This window comes from Scleropages formosus, chromosome 3, assembly GCF_900964775.1.
Source record: "Scleropages formosus chromosome 3, fSclFor1.1, whole genome shotgun sequence".
In the NCBI taxonomy this organism is placed as follows: domain Eukaryota; kingdom Metazoa; phylum Chordata; class Actinopteri; order Osteoglossiformes; family Osteoglossidae; genus Scleropages; species Scleropages formosus.
The window spans coordinates 20,199,469-20,217,185 of NC_041808.1; the positions used below are offsets into that span (position 1 = coordinate 20,199,469).

At 45.8% G+C, this 17,717-nt stretch overlaps 2 protein-coding genes across 3 annotated transcripts in view; both read left to right on the top strand.

Moving 5' to 3' along the window:
• Positions 1–108: 108 nt before the first annotated feature.
• amer3 (APC membrane recruitment protein 3) lies at positions 109–15,185 on the top strand. Of its 2 annotated transcripts, none has more exons than XM_018753174.2 (3): positions 109–234; positions 2,408–5,160; positions 12,636–15,185. In XM_018753174.2, exon 2 carries the CDS (start codon positions 2,429–2,431, stop codon positions 5,150–5,152), a length of 2,724 nt encoding a protein of 907 aa, XP_018608690.2. In that variant the 5' UTR covers positions 109–234; positions 2,408–2,428; the 3' UTR covers positions 5,153–5,160; positions 12,636–15,185. The 2 variants fall into 2 exon arrangements, with proteins under 2 accessions (XP_018608690.2, XP_018608689.2); XM_018753173.2 differs by lacking the exon at positions 109–234 and adding an exon at positions 245–480.
• Positions 15,186–17,002: 1,817 nt separating this feature from the next.
• The window catches only part of arhgef4 (Rho guanine nucleotide exchange factor (GEF) 4), an 89,086-nt gene continuing 88,371 nt past the window's right edge, over positions 17,003–17,717 (top strand). Inside the window, exon 1 of the mRNA XM_018753434.2 lies at positions 17,003–17,325. Coding sequence (XP_018608950.2) covers positions 17,131–17,325 — 195 coding nt within the window. The 5' untranslated portion in view covers positions 17,003–17,130. The remainder of the gene's footprint in view (positions 17,326–17,717) is intronic.

The following is a 17,717-nucleotide window of genomic DNA, read 5'->3' on the forward strand; positions in this document are numbered from 1 at the left end:
GTTCGTTCAAATATACTGCATAATACAAGAAACACCAGGGCTTGGGGCATGTTGGTGTGGAATGCAGATATCCATCATCATCGTGGTGATCATGTGGCTGCGATTCGCTACGATGCTGTGTGATCCTCAGTTGCCGCGCGCTTCGAGCTCCACGCTCACCGCAGTAGGACTAGGAGGTGTAGCGGCGCGGCGCGGCGCGGCGGAGCGGAGCGGTACTCGGGGCCGCGCGCACAGGTGAGAGGAGAAGAGGCGTCATCTGGGGCGGCCCTCTGAAGGGGGGGCTCCACACACGGGGATTGCGCGCGTTCCCGCACCGGGTACATCATTCTCATCCTCATAATCATATTCATATTTACGCGTTTGACGTTCGGAGCGCTGCGAGCTCGAGACGAGATGATGATGCCGATGGTGGACGCGGTCGTGCGACGGATCACGGCGGATCTGCTCTTTTCAAATCGCCAGTGTCGGAATGAAGGGAAGGTAAATGAAGCCGTAAGGACATGTTTGATGAACGTTCCAAAATACGGGAGTGTATTTTACTGTTGCGATGCCGCGTGCTGCGGAGCTGCTCGCCTCGTGCCTGTGCGCGTTCCATCATGTGCTGTTGTTCAAGATTTTGCGGGGTTTTTGCGGGTTTCTTTCACAGTGAGATCCACCCCGGGGGAATGGATTCGAAGAGCTCGTCTCTTTACCGCCCATTTCCTTCCACAGCATTGATTTCTGTGTCCAGTCGATGAAGAGCGAAACAGGACGTGACCGCGCTGCTCAACAGCGACGGTCCGGAACGGATCTACTGACATTCACAGGTGTTTCCACATCATTATGACACACACACACGTCCTTCATTCTTCAGCAGATTTCACTCACGACTGCACGATATTTTATACTCAGCTATCTCCAATTTTATATCTGTCTTTAGCCGATAAATGTCCTTTAACCCACAGTGGTCTGGTTATAATGTAAAGGTGTTGTGTATCTGAGCCTGAGGTAAAGTGGATGACCTCCATCATCGTGGATCGCGTTGTGAGCGCTACACACACACGCTACAATAAACAATTCGAGCAAATAATACTGACATGTTCTGATAAGTAGGTGTTCCCTCCAAATTTCTGCTTAGAATTCAGGTTCAGGGAGGAGGAAAGACCAGCTGAACAAAATGTATTGTAAGTAAGCATATTATTTTATAAACGACTGGCTGTAAACTGCTATGGATATCCAAATTAAAGGTGTTTAAGATGGACATTCATTCATTTTAGTGGACTGTTTTCTCCAAAGTCACTTACAGTGTTAAAGTACTGTAACGACGCGCGTTGCTGTGTTTAGGCGGGAAGATTTGTATATTGAAAATAGTTGCATTATGGGAAAAATGTGAAATTTAAGTCTGCAACCAGTGGGGGCACTTCTGGGGGAAGTGATGGGGTGACCGTGTTTTGGAGGGGTTCTGAACAGGTGGGGAAGTTTGGCTTGAGGTTGTGGTTTTGGAGGAAACGGTATTCTCAGATTAGGAGCATTATTTTGCTGTGTGCAAATAAACAGTGTGAGATGAACATTGCTTCTCTGTCCCCCTTCATTCCACCGCCCCAGTACTGCAATGATTGACCTGTTGGTGCAGCAGGGTAGTTGTCACTGTATCAGTTCAGGGTAAGTACTATGCTCAAGGGTACTAAAGCATGAGGTGGGATTTGAACCTGCAGACTCAAACCAATGGCAGAAACTCTAAACACTACACACTACCTGCTGCCCACTGCAAGTACATGTTTATTTTCAAGACTCATTGTAATACTGACAACATAATTCTTACAAATTAGACTCGGAGACAAGTTGCAATGACGGACAGCAAGATTGGTGTTGTGGGTCAAACCATGTCGGCATCAGAGAAATCTTTGTGATTGTGGTCGGGATCAAGGTCAGGTACATACCAGGTCAAAGTTGTGACAGGGAAACTTGGGATCTGACGAGGTCGTGGTCTTGGGACATCCAGGGTCAAAGCCAGGATTGGATACTCAGAGTCTGCTAATCCTTTATCATGGATGAACTGGGTCAAAGCAAGGCAGGAATTCTTCTGGGAATAGCAAAACTGTAGTTGAGAACAAAGCAGGGGACAGTACCTATGTCCTGACAATAGAAACAGCACGAAGCATGGGCGTGTATACTCTTATGAGATTCCCAGCAGTGGCTTTCTCCTCTTTATACTTAATCTAAAATCTGTTCAGGTGAGCTGGCCTCATCTCTGGGAGGTGCCTGAGGTGGGCAAGACAATAGTAGTGAGTGTGGTATCGTCTTTTTTTGTGAAAGAGTTTAAATGGTTTGGTCTCATGAGTTTTTTCTGCGGTTCTGTAAAACATTGGTCCAAAATGTCTATAGCCTTGTGTTTATTCTCTTTTATTTTCACTCTGTTTCACCACAGAGATGTCCCTAACCTGCCCACATGGACCTGCCAACAAGTTCTTCGAGAAGTAGCGTGCAGGTGCCTGGAGATGCCTCAAAGTATGATTCCGGGACATGCAGCCCCACAAGTTACAGTGACAGCGGTGGCCCGAGAGGGGATCCACGTGTCCAAACTCCTGTAAGCACACCCTCCCCAGTCCTCACCGTTTCACCCTCCATGGGCTGGTTGCGGCATGGTGCTGTTAGGAAGAGTAAGACCCATGACTGTGTGGTGGGCATGGGAACTCGGGCAGGGCACAGGGGCAGCGGGACTCGGCTGGTCAGCAGCACCAGCTTCTCTGAGCTACACAGCAGCCAGGACGGTCTGTTGCGGGAGAATCACAGCACCTCTGGAGGCAGCAGAGAGATCATAGACTATCGCAACTTGACGCCCCAGTTGCCCTTCGTTCCCTCCATTGCCAAGTCTGTTCCGAAGAAAAAGATTTCTGTGCGTAAGCCAAGGAAGGCAATCAAGGAGCTGCTTGGAAAGAGGACTCACAAGCAGGAGAAAGCTGCCTCTCCCCAGGCAGTGGTGTTGGCTAGGGGGGGACATCTTTTGCTGCCCCAGGAGCTACCCCTCTTGAGCCCCTCTGCAGCTCTCGAAAACAGTGATGCACTGTCTGACTCTTCCTTCGAGCTCTGCACCAGTATCTGCGAGGATGTGGCATCACTCAAGAGCTTTGGCTCTCATACGGGTTGTGGAGAAATATTTGCAGATGAGGAACACCCTAACTCTATGCTCATTCCCATGGAGCCCATCCAGAGAAAGGACTCCGAGAAGGATAGCACTGAGTCCAGAAAGGCCAGCCCTGTGGTGGGGTGCTTCCAGGGTGGAGTGGAGCAGATGGCTTCTCCAGCTCACTCTGAGATTCTGGACCTGCTTGGATTATGGGGTAGCTTGAATAGAACTGTTCTATTGAAACCGAGTACAAGAACAGAAGCTAAGATGGAAAAAAATACGAAAGTGAGTACTCCTACACCAGCTGAACCACCAGGTCAGCAATGCATAGCTTCTCCTGAGAAAACCCTTAAGCCAGTGGAGCATAAAACGGCGGATCCAGAAGAGGCAACACCAAAAAGCGACAAACAGGAAATCATCTCAACCAGTGATGAAGGCTATTACGACTATATCTCTCCTGCACTGGAAGAGAGTGGTAAGGGATCTCTTACACCCTGTCTTTCCAACCGGTTCCCCAGGGATAGTTATAGTGGAGATGCTCTCTATGAGCTTTTCTATGACCCCAATGAGTGTGGGATGAGCCCCATCATAGATGAGGATGTGAAACTATCGGAGAGCCTTCGTGGACTAGCTAGTGATTTGCCGTTATCAATGTACAGTTTCCATGATGGGGCGGAGGAAAATCTGGCTCCCCCTCTAGCTCTCGATTTCATCAGTCAAGAGCTCCTGCAGAGCAGCTGGAAAGGGAAGGAATGCCTGTTGAAGCTGTGTGACACAGAAATCTCCCTGGCCATGGGGATTGTGAACTGGCTGAAGCAGAAGACCCAGAGCACAGATTCAGCAGGGTCCGTGTGTGGTAATGAGCATGGTGAGAAAAGATGTACTCCTCATTTAGGGGAACTACTGTCCACTGAGGACTTGGACATGGCAGACAGGCAGCCAACAATGGAGCATTCTGACCCAGAAAATTTTGCTTCCAAAAACAGAGTAGTCTCCCTGCATGATGATATCATAGCTACAAATGTCCAATCCAAGTCCATTAAAGAAGAAACTATCTTACCCTCACCAGAGTGTGTCAGCCACATGGAGAGCCAGATCAAAACACCCACAAATGGATTTTGGTTCAGAATATTTAACAAAGATTCTCCCCTAACCCCCAACAGGGAACTTAAATCTCCATTGTTGAGGTCTCCAGGTTCGACTACAAGCACCGTGTTCCTGTTAGCGATCAACAGGGAATCCCTATGTGAGTCCTGTAAGAAGCTGCTGAAACAGGGCTCCAAAGAACTTTACCTGTGCACCTCCTGTGTGTCGTTCATTGAGTACATCAAGACGTCTGACATCTTAAGCCCCAGTGATTTCCCCAGAATTGGGTCAGTTGGAACTCCTCGCTCTCTTCCAAGAGGTTTTCTGGAATCTCCCGTCAGCCCTTGCAGAATGGAAAGTGATGCCAGCCTCATGCACCTGCTGGAACAGTGTATAAGTCAAATGTCTTCTGTGAGTCTCAATGGGAGCAACTCTGTGGGGGGCCAAGATAAGGATTCACCCATAACTCCACTGGCAGAGAGCTTGTGGGATAATTTAAAGAGAAATGTAAATCTGGAGAAGGGCAAAGAGCAGCATCACAAGTATCTCAAATCCAAGCACAAGGTGAAAAGCAGCAAAACCACAAAGAGAGAGAGCAGCCATGGCACTAACAGACAAGATGAGGGCACAGCTTCCTTGCCCCCTCGAGAAAGTGAAAATCTAGGCACTTCTGATGATTTGGATCTGGTTACAGCCAGCTCCTTGGATGAGCTCATTCCAGAGATGTACGATAGCTCATGCTCAGACCTGCCCAGACCCACTTATCTTCCGCTCTCTAACTTAGCCTACTCTGAGTTCGCCAGCAAGCTAAGTGAGATGGACTCATGGGGCAGGGCTAAAGGTCAGCCACGCAAAAGGACGCGGCGACACAAGAAGACTGCCGTGAACCGCGATGGGCCATGCGGGTATGTCATGCCAGATGAGAAGAAAGTTGAATGCAAACGGAGGATGAAAAAGTGATGACACAGGTATGTGCTGATCTTAAACAAGTGAGGATGTCTGTGAGGATTAGACAAATTGTACTGCAGTTGTTCATTCATGGCCTGACTCATTACAGTTGTGTTGTAACAAAGATCTTACATGCTTACTTTTCCATTGAGCTTAAATAATTAACTATTAGACTTTAATCTCTGGTTCTTTACAACAATCTCAACATCAGTAGTTCTACTATCACACTGTGACAGTAAAAAAGAATAAATATCTCAGTTCATAAGATTCTAATGAACATTTTATTGTTTCAGTTGCCACATTGACTAGTAATGAAGGACTGGCCATAGCTGAAATGGGAAAGTGTCAAAAGTTGATACATTCTGGACCATGTAGGATCATGTCTGTTAATAACCTTTAATCTATTTATAATGTAAATGGAGATTGATATCCCCGGCATTACTAGCAAATGATATGTTGTTGTTGCTATTTACATGTGCTAGGAAGACATGAATTCAATTCTACCTCAATCTGTGCGGAGTTTGTACGTTATCGCCATGTTCATGTGAGCTTCTCCCAGGTGCTCTGGTTTCCTACCACAGCAGAAAGGCACCTGTTTCAGGTTCATTCGTGACTCTAAATTGCTCAGAGTGTGTGTATTTCTATGTGAATGTGTATGGCTACCCTGTGATGGACTGGGTATACCCTGCCTTAAGCTTAATGCCTCTTGGATAGGCTCTGGATCAACCCTGCACTGGATAGGCAATTATTGATAATGGATCAATGGATGTGTGGTTATAAGTTTCTAAGTATTGCAAACCAATTTCTTGTCCTTTAATCCTTTGGAGAAACCATGCAGTGGACCTTGAAAATGATCAGTTAAAACTTGTCACAGGAGCATTCATATTCTAATTAATGTATGGTTAGGTGGAGAGACTGATCAGAAAAGGTAAAAAATATAGAGCATAACTTTGGTATTGACCCCGGATCATGCTTATGAGGGCTTTATAAGGCTGGCTTTGTAAGAATGTGGAAGAAGTCTGAGACGCTGAACCTGTGTACTATAATAAAGCGGCAGGTTTGGCTGTGTACCTGCATCACTGTTGCACCAGCTGGTGCTCTCTCTGTGCTCCATTAATGTCATGTTCAGATGGTAACGCAGCAAGACAAGCATCGCAATGACTGGAGAGCAAGCACAGCATATGACAGCGAATGCCAGGTCACTCTTTTTCAGATCTCTTTCTTCATGTCCTAATAGGGTGGTTGCTTGTCATTTGCCATTAGACATCCTGCTGTTTGAGGAAGCAAGCAGTATCTTACATTCAGTTACTGTGTATATACCCTTTAAAGCATGTGGAACCCTGTTGGTTTTATTGGAGTGTTGTAGGAAGCGAGCTTCAAAGCCCAGGATATTTTCTGCTGAGTGGACGGATAAGGACAGTTGAGTGTTTTGCTCCAGCCTGGGGTTACTGGATTTATTTTTTCTTTTGCATCAAACTCCTGCAGATGCTCCTTCAGCTAAATAGCGAATGTAGTGTTGACACATTATGTGAGGCACATTCTCTTGTGTCTTCCCTCCTCTAGTCTCTCGATTAGCTTATTGTGGCTGCCTGTATTACATTCAAGACTCTAGCTGTAGCTTATAAGACGATCAAAGGACCTGCATACAGCACCTTAAGCACCTGATCACTCACTAGACCCTAGCAACAGCACTGTACTCATGTGAGGTCCAAAATAAGTACAAGCCTGTAGGTTCTCAGTTTTGGCCCTGATGTACTGGAACAATCTCCTGCTGTTCCTGCTGCTGAATCCATTCCAGTATTTAAGAAGAGATTTCAGAATTTATTTCCAACACTAATCCACCCTCCCCTTTGTACGTTGTTTGTTCATCACCTGTTACTTTTTATCTACCTATTTTCCCATTCGTATGTCACTTCTGTAGATAGCTACTGGAATGTGTGAGCTATGACATTGGTGGTATCGAACAAATAAGCAGTGCTTTAACAATCATGTGTCTGTGTTTAAGCCCCCTGCCAATTGTAAGATGTTGTTTTGTTTACTCTGAGCTATACATTACTTTGGAGTAATGTACAGCACTACATAGCTTTTGGCATTCTGCCAAATGCATAAATGTAAATGTAATCTAGCAGCAGAGTGAGGGGAGCCTTCCGATCATTGCTTTCTTTGTAGCGTCTTTTGTGTTGTGTAAATTATTTTTGCAAATTGTTCTAGAGTTCTCTTAATTTTTTTGTGTGTTGTGATTGTTAGTTCACAGGGGTGGATCATTGTGTGTTCTTGTTTATGATATCTGGTTGCGCATCTTCAGGGTATCTACAGTTCCTCTTCAGTCCCTGCCAGGTTTTTGCGGGGGGCAGTGCTATTACATGTGTTAATGCCTGCAACACCGGTGTGCATTACACTAACATTAGAGTACATAATTAAAGAGCTGGCACGAACCAGGCTTCCGTTGGTCTTTCGTCATAGTATTTAAAAGTAGTCTTCAGTCGAGTGTGTTGCCAGTGATTGGTGTTTTAAGTTGTGCCCTTATGCAATCTGTTTGGCACGAGTGCACCATGTCGGTGCCGCCACACAAGTACGTGTTCAAAGTCAAGCATCATGTCGTAAATCACAGCATCGATGTATTTTAATGCCACTGTGTATGGAACAGCATGGCAACAATTGTAAGACAAACAGAGAAATGGGCTTCTTTATCAAGTAATGTACCAGTCACTTGATCTACTGTGTTACCATGGCACCAGCTCGGAGACAGCGCCAAGAGAAACTATTACACTCATTGTGGAGGTGGACCCTTTGGTTGCTGAGCATGTCGCTACCTTTTTTTGCTGTGTGAACCATTTTGGTTTCTTTAAAGAAAGATGAGTGCCCATTGGAAGTGGGAAAGGATGTGCTGAAAGAGTCAGCACGATACATATACATTTTGGTCTTCATGTGTCTAGACTAAAGTGGACTGGATTAAATTCCAATGTATCATAAATGTGACTTTTTAAAGAAATCAAGATATCATTAAGACATCATAGTATTCTTATTAAACATAAGTAAAATTTTAACAAAATAATGTAAAAGAATAAAATAGACATCCCATGGTTGAAGGCAGAATTATAATAAAATATCTTTGTTATTATTAAAGTTTTATGTGACTAAATCACCACACAGGTATTCGCCTCAGGTAAATGTAAATGTTCATGCACTATAACTTTAAGATCATGCCCAGAAAAATCTTTACAAAGCTACTCCTGTAATGTAATGTAAATGTTTATATATATATATCCTTAAAACAATTACTAGGAAGGTGATTTGGAATCATGGATATTCGCATAAAGTTTTGTGTAGCTACTCATGTGATGATCATTGGTGTATATGGTGGAAAGAAACTAACTACACTTAAGAATCATGCATCTGCATCTATGTCTCTCTTTCTGCTAATGCAATGAATAAATTGTATTTTCTATGAGATGTATGTCGCTTTGAAGAGAAGCAGCTGCTAAATCAATAAATGTAAGTGTAGGTATTGAAAGAAACTTTTACCTGTTTCCACTTTGCAGATTTTTTCCAATGTTTTGAAAATCCTTTAAAATACTGTTTAAATATTTAAAAAAAAATAAATAAATTGTGATGCAGGGGGGCGCGGTGGCGCAGTGGGCTTGGCCGGGTCCCACTCTCTGGTGGGTCTGGGGTTCGAGTCCTGCTTGGGGTGCTTTGCGGTGGACTGGCATCCCGTCCTGGGTGTGTCCCCTCTACCCCTCCAGCCCTGTGGCCTGTGTTGCTGGGTTAGGCTCCAGTTAACCTCAATCCCTGTTTGGGACATGCACTTTCGGCCAGTGTGTGTGCATTGTCATGCATTGGACTGTCTGGTTCCATTATCTGGTCACCGAAGGTCATGTGCAGATGAACCATTTGCTCTTTTGTATGGGGCACAGGGTGGAATCTGACAAAGTGCTGCTCCTGTGATTTAAATTCGTTGTCACTGGGCCATTTGTAGCTTATTAAATTAACTAATTAATTACTAATTAATTGGGATGTTTTCCATCCACAGAGAGGTTTCTTCCAGCTTTCATCAAACCCCACTGTATGAGATGGTTCTGGCTCTTAGGAGGAATGCTCGGAAGAGCTCCGTTGCGAATGTAGGGAAGTTGGGCAGGAAGTAGCTACACATCATCAATGTGTGGGAGGCAGATCTGTGGTCTGAGAAGGTAATAATCAAGGGTTGCTCTTCTGGAGCTGTAATCCCAGACCTGGTCAACTTGTGTCATTGCTCTCTTACAAAGCAAGCAATTGGCTCAGTGCTGGGAACCATGGCAACAGAGTCTACAAGCAAGCAATTCACCCATGCAGATTTTCAGTGCATACAGGACTGTTTGCAAACACACACTACTAGAAAAATAAATACATTTGCTGCGCAAGTGTGAATAATTCAACAGTTCAGCACTGCAAAAGGTGGAGAGGATGAGGCCAGAGGATCATTTTTGATAGCATCATTTGGAGGAAGTTCATCTGCATGTCCATGACTTTATCAGGGTGGGGCTGATTTAACAGAAAGGGCGGGACAGGATTCAGGAGAGACCAGATCTACGTGTGGAGAATTTCTCTTGTCACCCTTGATGCCAGAGGGACTTCGTCAAGCTTTGAACAAGGAGGGAATAAGTCCTTACATTTGAAGGAATCATGGATGTCATCAGTGTTCTCTTAGGATCAACCACAAGCCCAAGAGAATCTGGTTGCCATGGCAACACAGCTGGCTCCTTAATGCTATTCTAAGGGTGCATGTTGTTTTGGGGACGTGTGTTCAAGGTCTTCAGTCACTTTTTTGCCCATACTGGTGACATCATCAAGTGGAAGCCCACCCTTCAGTGTTCAGGCTCGAGGTTATTTGCTTTAAGGATATTCACTAAACACTTGGCAAGAGAAAGCAGCACACATCAGGACACAAGGATGTTACATTACATTACATTTACATTTGCAAGGATGTTCTATAGCATACAGCCATTAGGGCAGCTCTGCTGGCTTTGCTGCTAAATCTCATGTGATGTAAGTGTCTTCTGCATGATGCATGATGGGATGGAGTGGGAGGGACAAACGAACAGGAATCCTCGTTCTTGAGCCCCCATTTAGTGACATGCAGAATCGTTCCCCCGCATGAATAAGTATAAATAGGAGCAGCCAGTGTAGTGCTGGTTGAAGGACCCAGGTTTGAATCCCATCTCCTGCTGTAGTACCCTTGATTTAGGTACTTACCCTGAATTTACCTGAGCACAGTTTATTAATTGCACACATATGGCGAAACATAAGTGCACATAAAGCATCCATTGTCCAGTGATGAAAAACTTTAGGTACTGGGCAGTCAGTACAAAGGGCCTGACGGCTGTCTCTTCATGTCAGAATAGGAAACACAGTTACTGTCTTTGTTTCAGTGTTCCTTTTTACAGTCTTGTAATTTATTTCATGTCATATTAAAGCGACATACATCTCATAGAAAATACAATTTGTGCATTACATTAGGAGAAAGAAAGACAACTGCAGAGGTGTGATTCTTAAGTAAAGTTAGTTTTTTCTTTCCACTTTATGCACCGATGTTCATCGCACGAGTAGGTCCATAAAACACAGAATAATACATATTTCAGCTATGGCTAAAAATCCTTTTTAGAAATAGTTTATTGCGCACACAGCCACTTAAAAACTAGCTTCTTAGCTTCTTCTCCACCACAGGCTTTCAGGTGTGAACCCGGGGCGGTACAAAGAACCATGTTCGGGAATGACTAAGAATTTGTTCTCTTTTCTTATTTACTGGTTCGTCATTTAGAATTTAAAATTCTCACCATTCAGCACATGCTGCCAAATCAGAATAGTTGGTCTCATTGGGTCAGGCAGATTCACTTGCACAGACACAAATAAAATTACATTTATTTCCTTCTTGTGGGCCAGCATACAAAAGTATAATTAGCACATTCAACAGAATATACTTTTAAAATCTTAGTTTAAAAGAAAACGTATGTATCATAATCTTTTGTCCACATAGTGGCAGTATGTATCCAGTTATAAAATTATGCGGCCCCACATCGTATATTATGTTTTCTTCTTGGCATTTTTGATAGTGCGCTTGTATGTTCTTGATTGATAAAGATGTTTGTCGTTTTCAAAATGTTGATAAAAAAAATAAGATAACACTTATTTTTTGTCATGTTTTTTGGTATTAGGTCTGTTAAAGACTATTGTTATTTTATTATTTTGATTAACTGTTTTAAAGTTTTAAGGGGAAAGCATATTATGTTGCGAGTAGCATAATGGATAAGGAAATTTTACCATGACTTTTATCTGGAATGTTTCTGCTTTGAATCCTACTCCAATCATTACTGCTGTACCCTCAAAGAAACTACTTACACTTAATTTGTCATTTAATTAACCTGATGTTTAAATCAGAAACAAAAGATAATAACTAATAATAATAAAAAGGTACTTGTTGGCGGGGGGGGTGCGTCACAGCGCAGCAGGTTTGACCGGGGCTTGCTCTGTGGTGGGTCTGGGGCTCGAGTCTTGCTTGGGGTGCCTTGTGACGGACTGGCATCCCGTCCTGGGTGTGTCCCCTCCCCCTACAGCCTTGTGCCGTGTGTTGCCGGGTTAGGCGCCGGTTCACCGCAACCCCACTTGGAATAAGTGGTTGTAGATACTGTGTGTGTGTGTGTGTGTGTGTGTGTGTACTTGCTGGCAGGGCTGAGAGAGGGCGATAAATCTGAATTAAGATAGTTTTTACACTCTGGCTTCTCATAACGGTCCTTCAAGTTTCCAGTTTAGTGTCCCTGAAGATAGTTGGTAGTGTAGTGGTTAGAGCTGCTGCCTATGGATCCATAGGTTGCTGCTTCAAGTCTTACCTCCAGCTGTAGTACTCTTAAGGATGGTACTTATTCAAAATGACTCAACTCTATAAATGGGTAAATAATTGTAATAGTAAGCTGATTTGGAGAAAAAAGTTACATTAACAAATGTAAAAATGCCACTGGCCACAACAATGCTGTAAGGACTCTCTAACTTTTCAAGTCTTCACTTAGAGATGGGCATGAGACAAGGGGCCTTTCTGCAGTGGTCAAAAAAGGCAGCTGACTGAAGGGCTCTCACGGATGGGTAATAGAGCAGTCCGTGGTTTATTGTGACAAATGGGACAGACAGAGCAGCTCAAGTGTGCAGAATACCGCTGTCCCCCGCATTTCTGTGAGGATCTACGGACTGTGTTGTTTCACTGAATCTGTGGTCAGCCTGAAAGGATTTGGTGTCACTCCTTCATTCTCCCTGTCTTCAATAGAGTGCAAATTAGCTTCCACAAGGGAAGGATAAGGTCAGTGTGCCAGTATGGAACTGCACAAAGAGGCGTTGTTGAATTTAGCTGGATTTCCTGAGCGGGGTTCAGCGCAAACAGTGGCATAATAGTCTTAATCCTCACAAATATCCAGTCGCACGCTACCGACTATGACGCGATTGCCTTATTTTTACCCTCTTTTCTCCACAGAGTCTGCGCTGACATCCTAGCTGACTCCGCCTCCTGTCTACATCCTGGCCCCTCCCCAACTCCGCCCACAATTCTCCCTCCAATCAACATCCTGGCTCCTCCCCAACTCCGCCCACAATTCTCCCCCTCCAATATACATCCTGGCCCCTCCCCAACTCCGCCCACAACCCCAAAACCAGTCTAAAACACTGTCCCTCTCAAACTCCACCCAGAAATCCACCCCTGGTCTACAGTCCCACTTCCAATCTCATTTTGAACTCTTGATGGCAGCTGATCAGAAGTATTTTCTCCCCGTGTGTTTTTGTATTTTTTACATTACTTTTTGACTCATCTGTGACGTTTACCTGAATCTGTAACAAGGAATCACGTATCAAGTCTTGTGGTGGCAAGTCTGCTCACTAACTGAGATACCAGTGTTTGCTGAAACTCTGCTGGCTGCTTCAGTAGACCGAGCAAAACACGATTGTTACAAAAAGCAACAGAATGTTTTCTACCGTTCTGCTTGGTTTTATATAGCTTTATTTTATTTAGGTTTATTTTTTGAGTTGTCAAACTAGATGTGTAATGTGCAAAAAAATTCATATTACCCCTTTATGTTTTCACAAAGCCTTAAATGAATTGATTTGTTCCTTAACAATCCTGGTGACAAACTTTTTCAGAATCTTAACAGTACATTTATTCTGCAGCATTCCTGAGCACAAAAGTTCTCCTTTTGACCTGCTGCTGTTGGACTGTCTTCATTTGATTGTCTAGTGGAATAACTATGCTGATTTGGCATTGTTTTCTTATCACCCATCAACCATGATTTCACTCCACAAGCAATATTTTAGTGATTAGACACAGCGCATCTTCTTGAAGATCCTTTCACTACTCAGTGTGCTTTCGCTACCCTCAGTCGCTCCCCGTTTGTTGATGTAATTTGAATGTAATGCGTCGCTCATAAGAGAGTCTTTCTCTGCTGCCGCAGCCTTCCCTCCTCCCAGGCCAGGGGACGGTACAGAAGTCTTCTGTGCTCCGTCTGTGAATCAGGAGCTTTGTTTTTTTGATCATAGCATAAGATTGTTCTAAAACATCCATCTGTTTTTCTGAGCATAAGCGAGGGGCCTGCGGTCAATGTGGTCTTTATGCCGGACTGATGGCTGCAGGCTGCGTTCGGATCAGCGTCGGCAGCCCGCCTCGCCCATGCGGACGTTCCCCTGCTCGGGCCCACAGAGGTGCCGATGACCTGTTGCGCCCACTTTTGGCCCCCCCCCCTCTGTACAGTCGCAGAAGAAACCCTGGATGTGTCAGCGTAACAATGAAGGGCTTCCAGTTCGTAAGGGGCTGCGAATACTGTGGCCGAACCCTTTCGTTTCAGCTGTTTGGCAAACGCTCTCGCTAAAACGCTCTAATTAAAACACTCATTAAAACATATACAGTACGTCACTTTTTCACCAATATACAACAGCCGCTTATATCTGCATCCTTATGATCCTCAAGCTGAGTCTGTTACCTGGAGTGGGGATGTGAAGAATGAGTAAGTGCTATTAATAACTGATGGCGGTGGTGGGGGTTGATGGCTCTAGCAGGGAGCTGGATGGGATGGCATTCTGGGAATGGCTGGCTGTACATAAAAGGGCGGGTGTTGCATTTCAACCTTGGACACTTTGTTCAGGCCTCGACAATGGAAATCTCAACACCCGTGACTGAGTGCAGCCGTTAACCCCCCCCCCCCCCCCCCAATTGTCCTTCACTGCGCGGAGTGATAGGGACCGTTCGGTTCACTTCGGCACACATTACGTTATCCACTCGTACTGGAAAGATTAATGTCAGACGGAGAGCTCCGTTCGGGATTTAGTGCGCATTTCTTTAAAGATTGTTTTCATTTCTCAAGCTGTATGACTGAAAATAAACCTCTGACCAATAAGATTGTGTTTATTCATATGACAAGGGGATTGCCACATTTTATTTTTGTTCCATAAAAAGCAACTTATAAATTCCCACATTTTTTACCCAACGAAGTTTACTGAATGAAGAACAGCCCCCCTCCCTGAAACCGATGGTCACGAGCCCCGTTTTTAACCTATAGCCCACCTGCTTGGCCATGTGGTTTGTACCATAAAGACCACAATTTTATTTTTTCAATGTATCTTTCATTTTGATATAGCTATGTATTTTTTGTTTCTGTCTGTTTTTGGTGGTTAAGGCTTATGATCTGCTATAAATAAAACTACAGTAGAGTATGTAGGGTTCCAGATTTCAGCAGGTGTAGTGGTTGAGCAATGCACTCAGGACTTGCTTTCAGTGGTCTCTGTAGAGTAAAGAATAATTACTTCAATATGCATTTTTTAGCATGATGCAATAGTATTCATGACAGCAGAAACTAGAGTACTCATGAAAAACAAGAATGCTCATGTCTGCATGCGTAACTTTTACAAGTGCAATACAGTGTTTCTACAGAAAGAAGCACCCTATGGGCTACGGAAAAATGTGTCTAATTTTGTTACTCAAAGTAATTTTTGTGCAATATTGACTGGAAAAATGTGGTTTTGGTTTTGTTTAAATTCTGATCTGTAACAAACGAATAAATGAATGATAAATAAATAAATAAAGAAACAAGCAATCCAGCTCTCTGCCTTGCTCCACTTTCCTGAGAGCTTTTTTGTGCTGCTATCCAGGGTTTAAGCCCTGTAGGTATGGGAAGGCTAGAGGGAATTGTGTCACCCAATCTGGTTTACCGCGTTTGTCGGGTTGGATCAGCCTGCAAAGGGGGTCTGCAGGAAACACGTGGGGTGGAACAATGTGCTCAGTTGAAACAAGACGAGCTTGGGCAGAGGTGTCAGGCAGCCGGGCACCGCGGCAGATTCCGAGGAAAGTCGCGGCGCTTGTCCGCAGCGGCCTGTTGGAAAGCAGGGGTGTGAAATGCGTTTGTGAGCGTCCCCTGTCGCACAGCCTGTTGATGTCCAATCAGTGTCATGACCTCTCAGGGGACGAGCTGTCTCCTCTGACAGCCGGTCGTGCTCTGTAGCTGACCAGGCACTATTGGACCGGTTTGTCGTATCACATCATTTACCCTCGTTGATTTATTGGCTACTTGTCCGTGTGCCTCCTGCGTGCACAAAATGTTCTGCTCTAACCAGGCAGTGGAGGTGTGTGGATGCGACCCATGCGGTCTCCCTGCTCCCAGTTTCTACAGATGGAAGTGAATCTCCATCACGCGGTGGGATGGAGAGAAAGGAGAAGCATCTCCAGCTGAGGGTTGATGTCCATCAAGATCACGGGGCTGGAAGGGAATCGGTTGGGAACAACGCTCCTGTCTGTGTCCTTGCAGCTGCGCCCATCTTTGTGGAGGAGCCCTGGGGTGGGGTCTGGAAGGGCTGTACTGCGGGACCCTTTCAGCAGCGCGTCCCCCTGTGGTGTGCTGTTCCAACCCCGTCGGACACCAGCAGCAGACTGCCCCCATTCCATGTACTGTTCATTGATGAAGCCGCTGCTGAAAGTGACCAAAGAGCACAAATTGCTGCCCTTTATTTAGACGACTCTGTTGTTCGTGACTTAACCCTTCATACAGCAGGGTGTCAGTTCAGGGCAAGTACTTTAATGCAGCAAACTACAGCAGGAGGCTTGATTCGAACCAGAAACCTTCACAGTAGAAGGTGACAAGCCTACCCAGGACGAAAGCCACACGAGTGGTGGGACTAGCATTAAACATCAGGGTCCAGAAGCAGGAGCAGCAGGGGGCGTAGTGCTTAGAGTGCTGCCTTGCACTTGAAGGACCCGGGTTCGAATCCCTCTCCCCCCGAATTGACAGAGTGAGAAAGGCGGGCTGCGTAAATGTGAAAAGTAGACTGATCGCTGTAAACTGCTATGGAGAAAGACCGAAAGAGTCACACAAACGCACGTAAACAAACGTTAAGGGCCGTCCATCGGCGCTTCTCGACCCGTTTCAAAAGAAGCGTGACTCAGCGTGCGCGCGCGCGCGCGCACACACACACACACACACACACACACACACACACACACGCGCGCGCGCGCGCGCGCAGACAGACACACACACAGGGCTGAGGGCAGCACCGAGCGTTAATCCCGCCGACTCGCCGTAACCAGGCTACACCTGTCCAACGGAACTTTTGCACTGCGGAAAGGAGGCGTGGCGTGGCGTGTCCCCGGGGCGCGAGCCACTTCGCTCGCGCGCGCTGCGGTCTCGCGCTCCGCTTCGCTCCGCAAAGCAAAAGGCGGTGGACTTGCTGCTGCTGCTGCTGCCTGTAGGCGGGACCGGGCGCCTCCTGCTCCGGATGACAGCGAGGCCGACGCCGGCCGGACGCGCAGCAGGAACCGAGCTGTGAGCCCGTCGTCGGAGCCCCGGGCGAGAGGAGGAGGAGGAGGAGGAGGAAGAGGAGGAAGAGGCGCTGACCACCATGTCATCCGTGAGGACGACGGCGATGGGCCGGGTCCTGTGATGATCATGTTGCTGGTCATGATGTAGGTCGGTGTCTGGACGGACCCGCTCGGAGACATGATGATGATGATGGACCGCAGCGGCGACGACAGCGGCGACTCTTCCTCGGAGGGGGGGCAGGAGGACGAGCTCCCCGCAGGGGGTCTGGACCACGTGCGGATGCACCTCACCTGCTTACCGGAGCGCTACATGAGGGCCAAGTTCACCCTGTCCGCTTACCTGCTCTGCTGGACGGTCCTCAGGCTGTGGCAGGTAAGGAAGCTGAGCTACGCTGGCGTACTCGCTGGGGTGGTCGGTCCTCTTTCAACCTGAAGGTTCTTGGTTCGAATCCCACCCCTGCTGCTGTAGTACCCTTTTAGCACAGTGCTGTCTCAAACACAGGTGTAAATAATAATGCAGTGCTGGCTGCAACGTTTTTTGTTAGGTGTACGCATCCATGATGAGTTTCAGGTTCTTTTCTTTTGCACCAGTTAGTTTGAAGACGTCACAACCCACAGGTTTCTCAAAGCACATACTATGACATTAAATCTCACTGTGTTAATTTTCTTCCTTTAGACAGTTAAGGTAGACTGTCCAAACAGTCCAACCCTGGTTTGCGGGCTGGAAGTGGGTGAAACGGCACCGATTAAGTAGAAAACAGGATT

What these genes read in the sequence shown, in the direction of transcription:
- amer3 (XM_018753174.2), top strand. Translation starts at nt 2,429, where the DNA reads ATGGACCTGCCAACAAGTTCTTCGAGAAGTAGCGTGCAGGTGCCTGGA.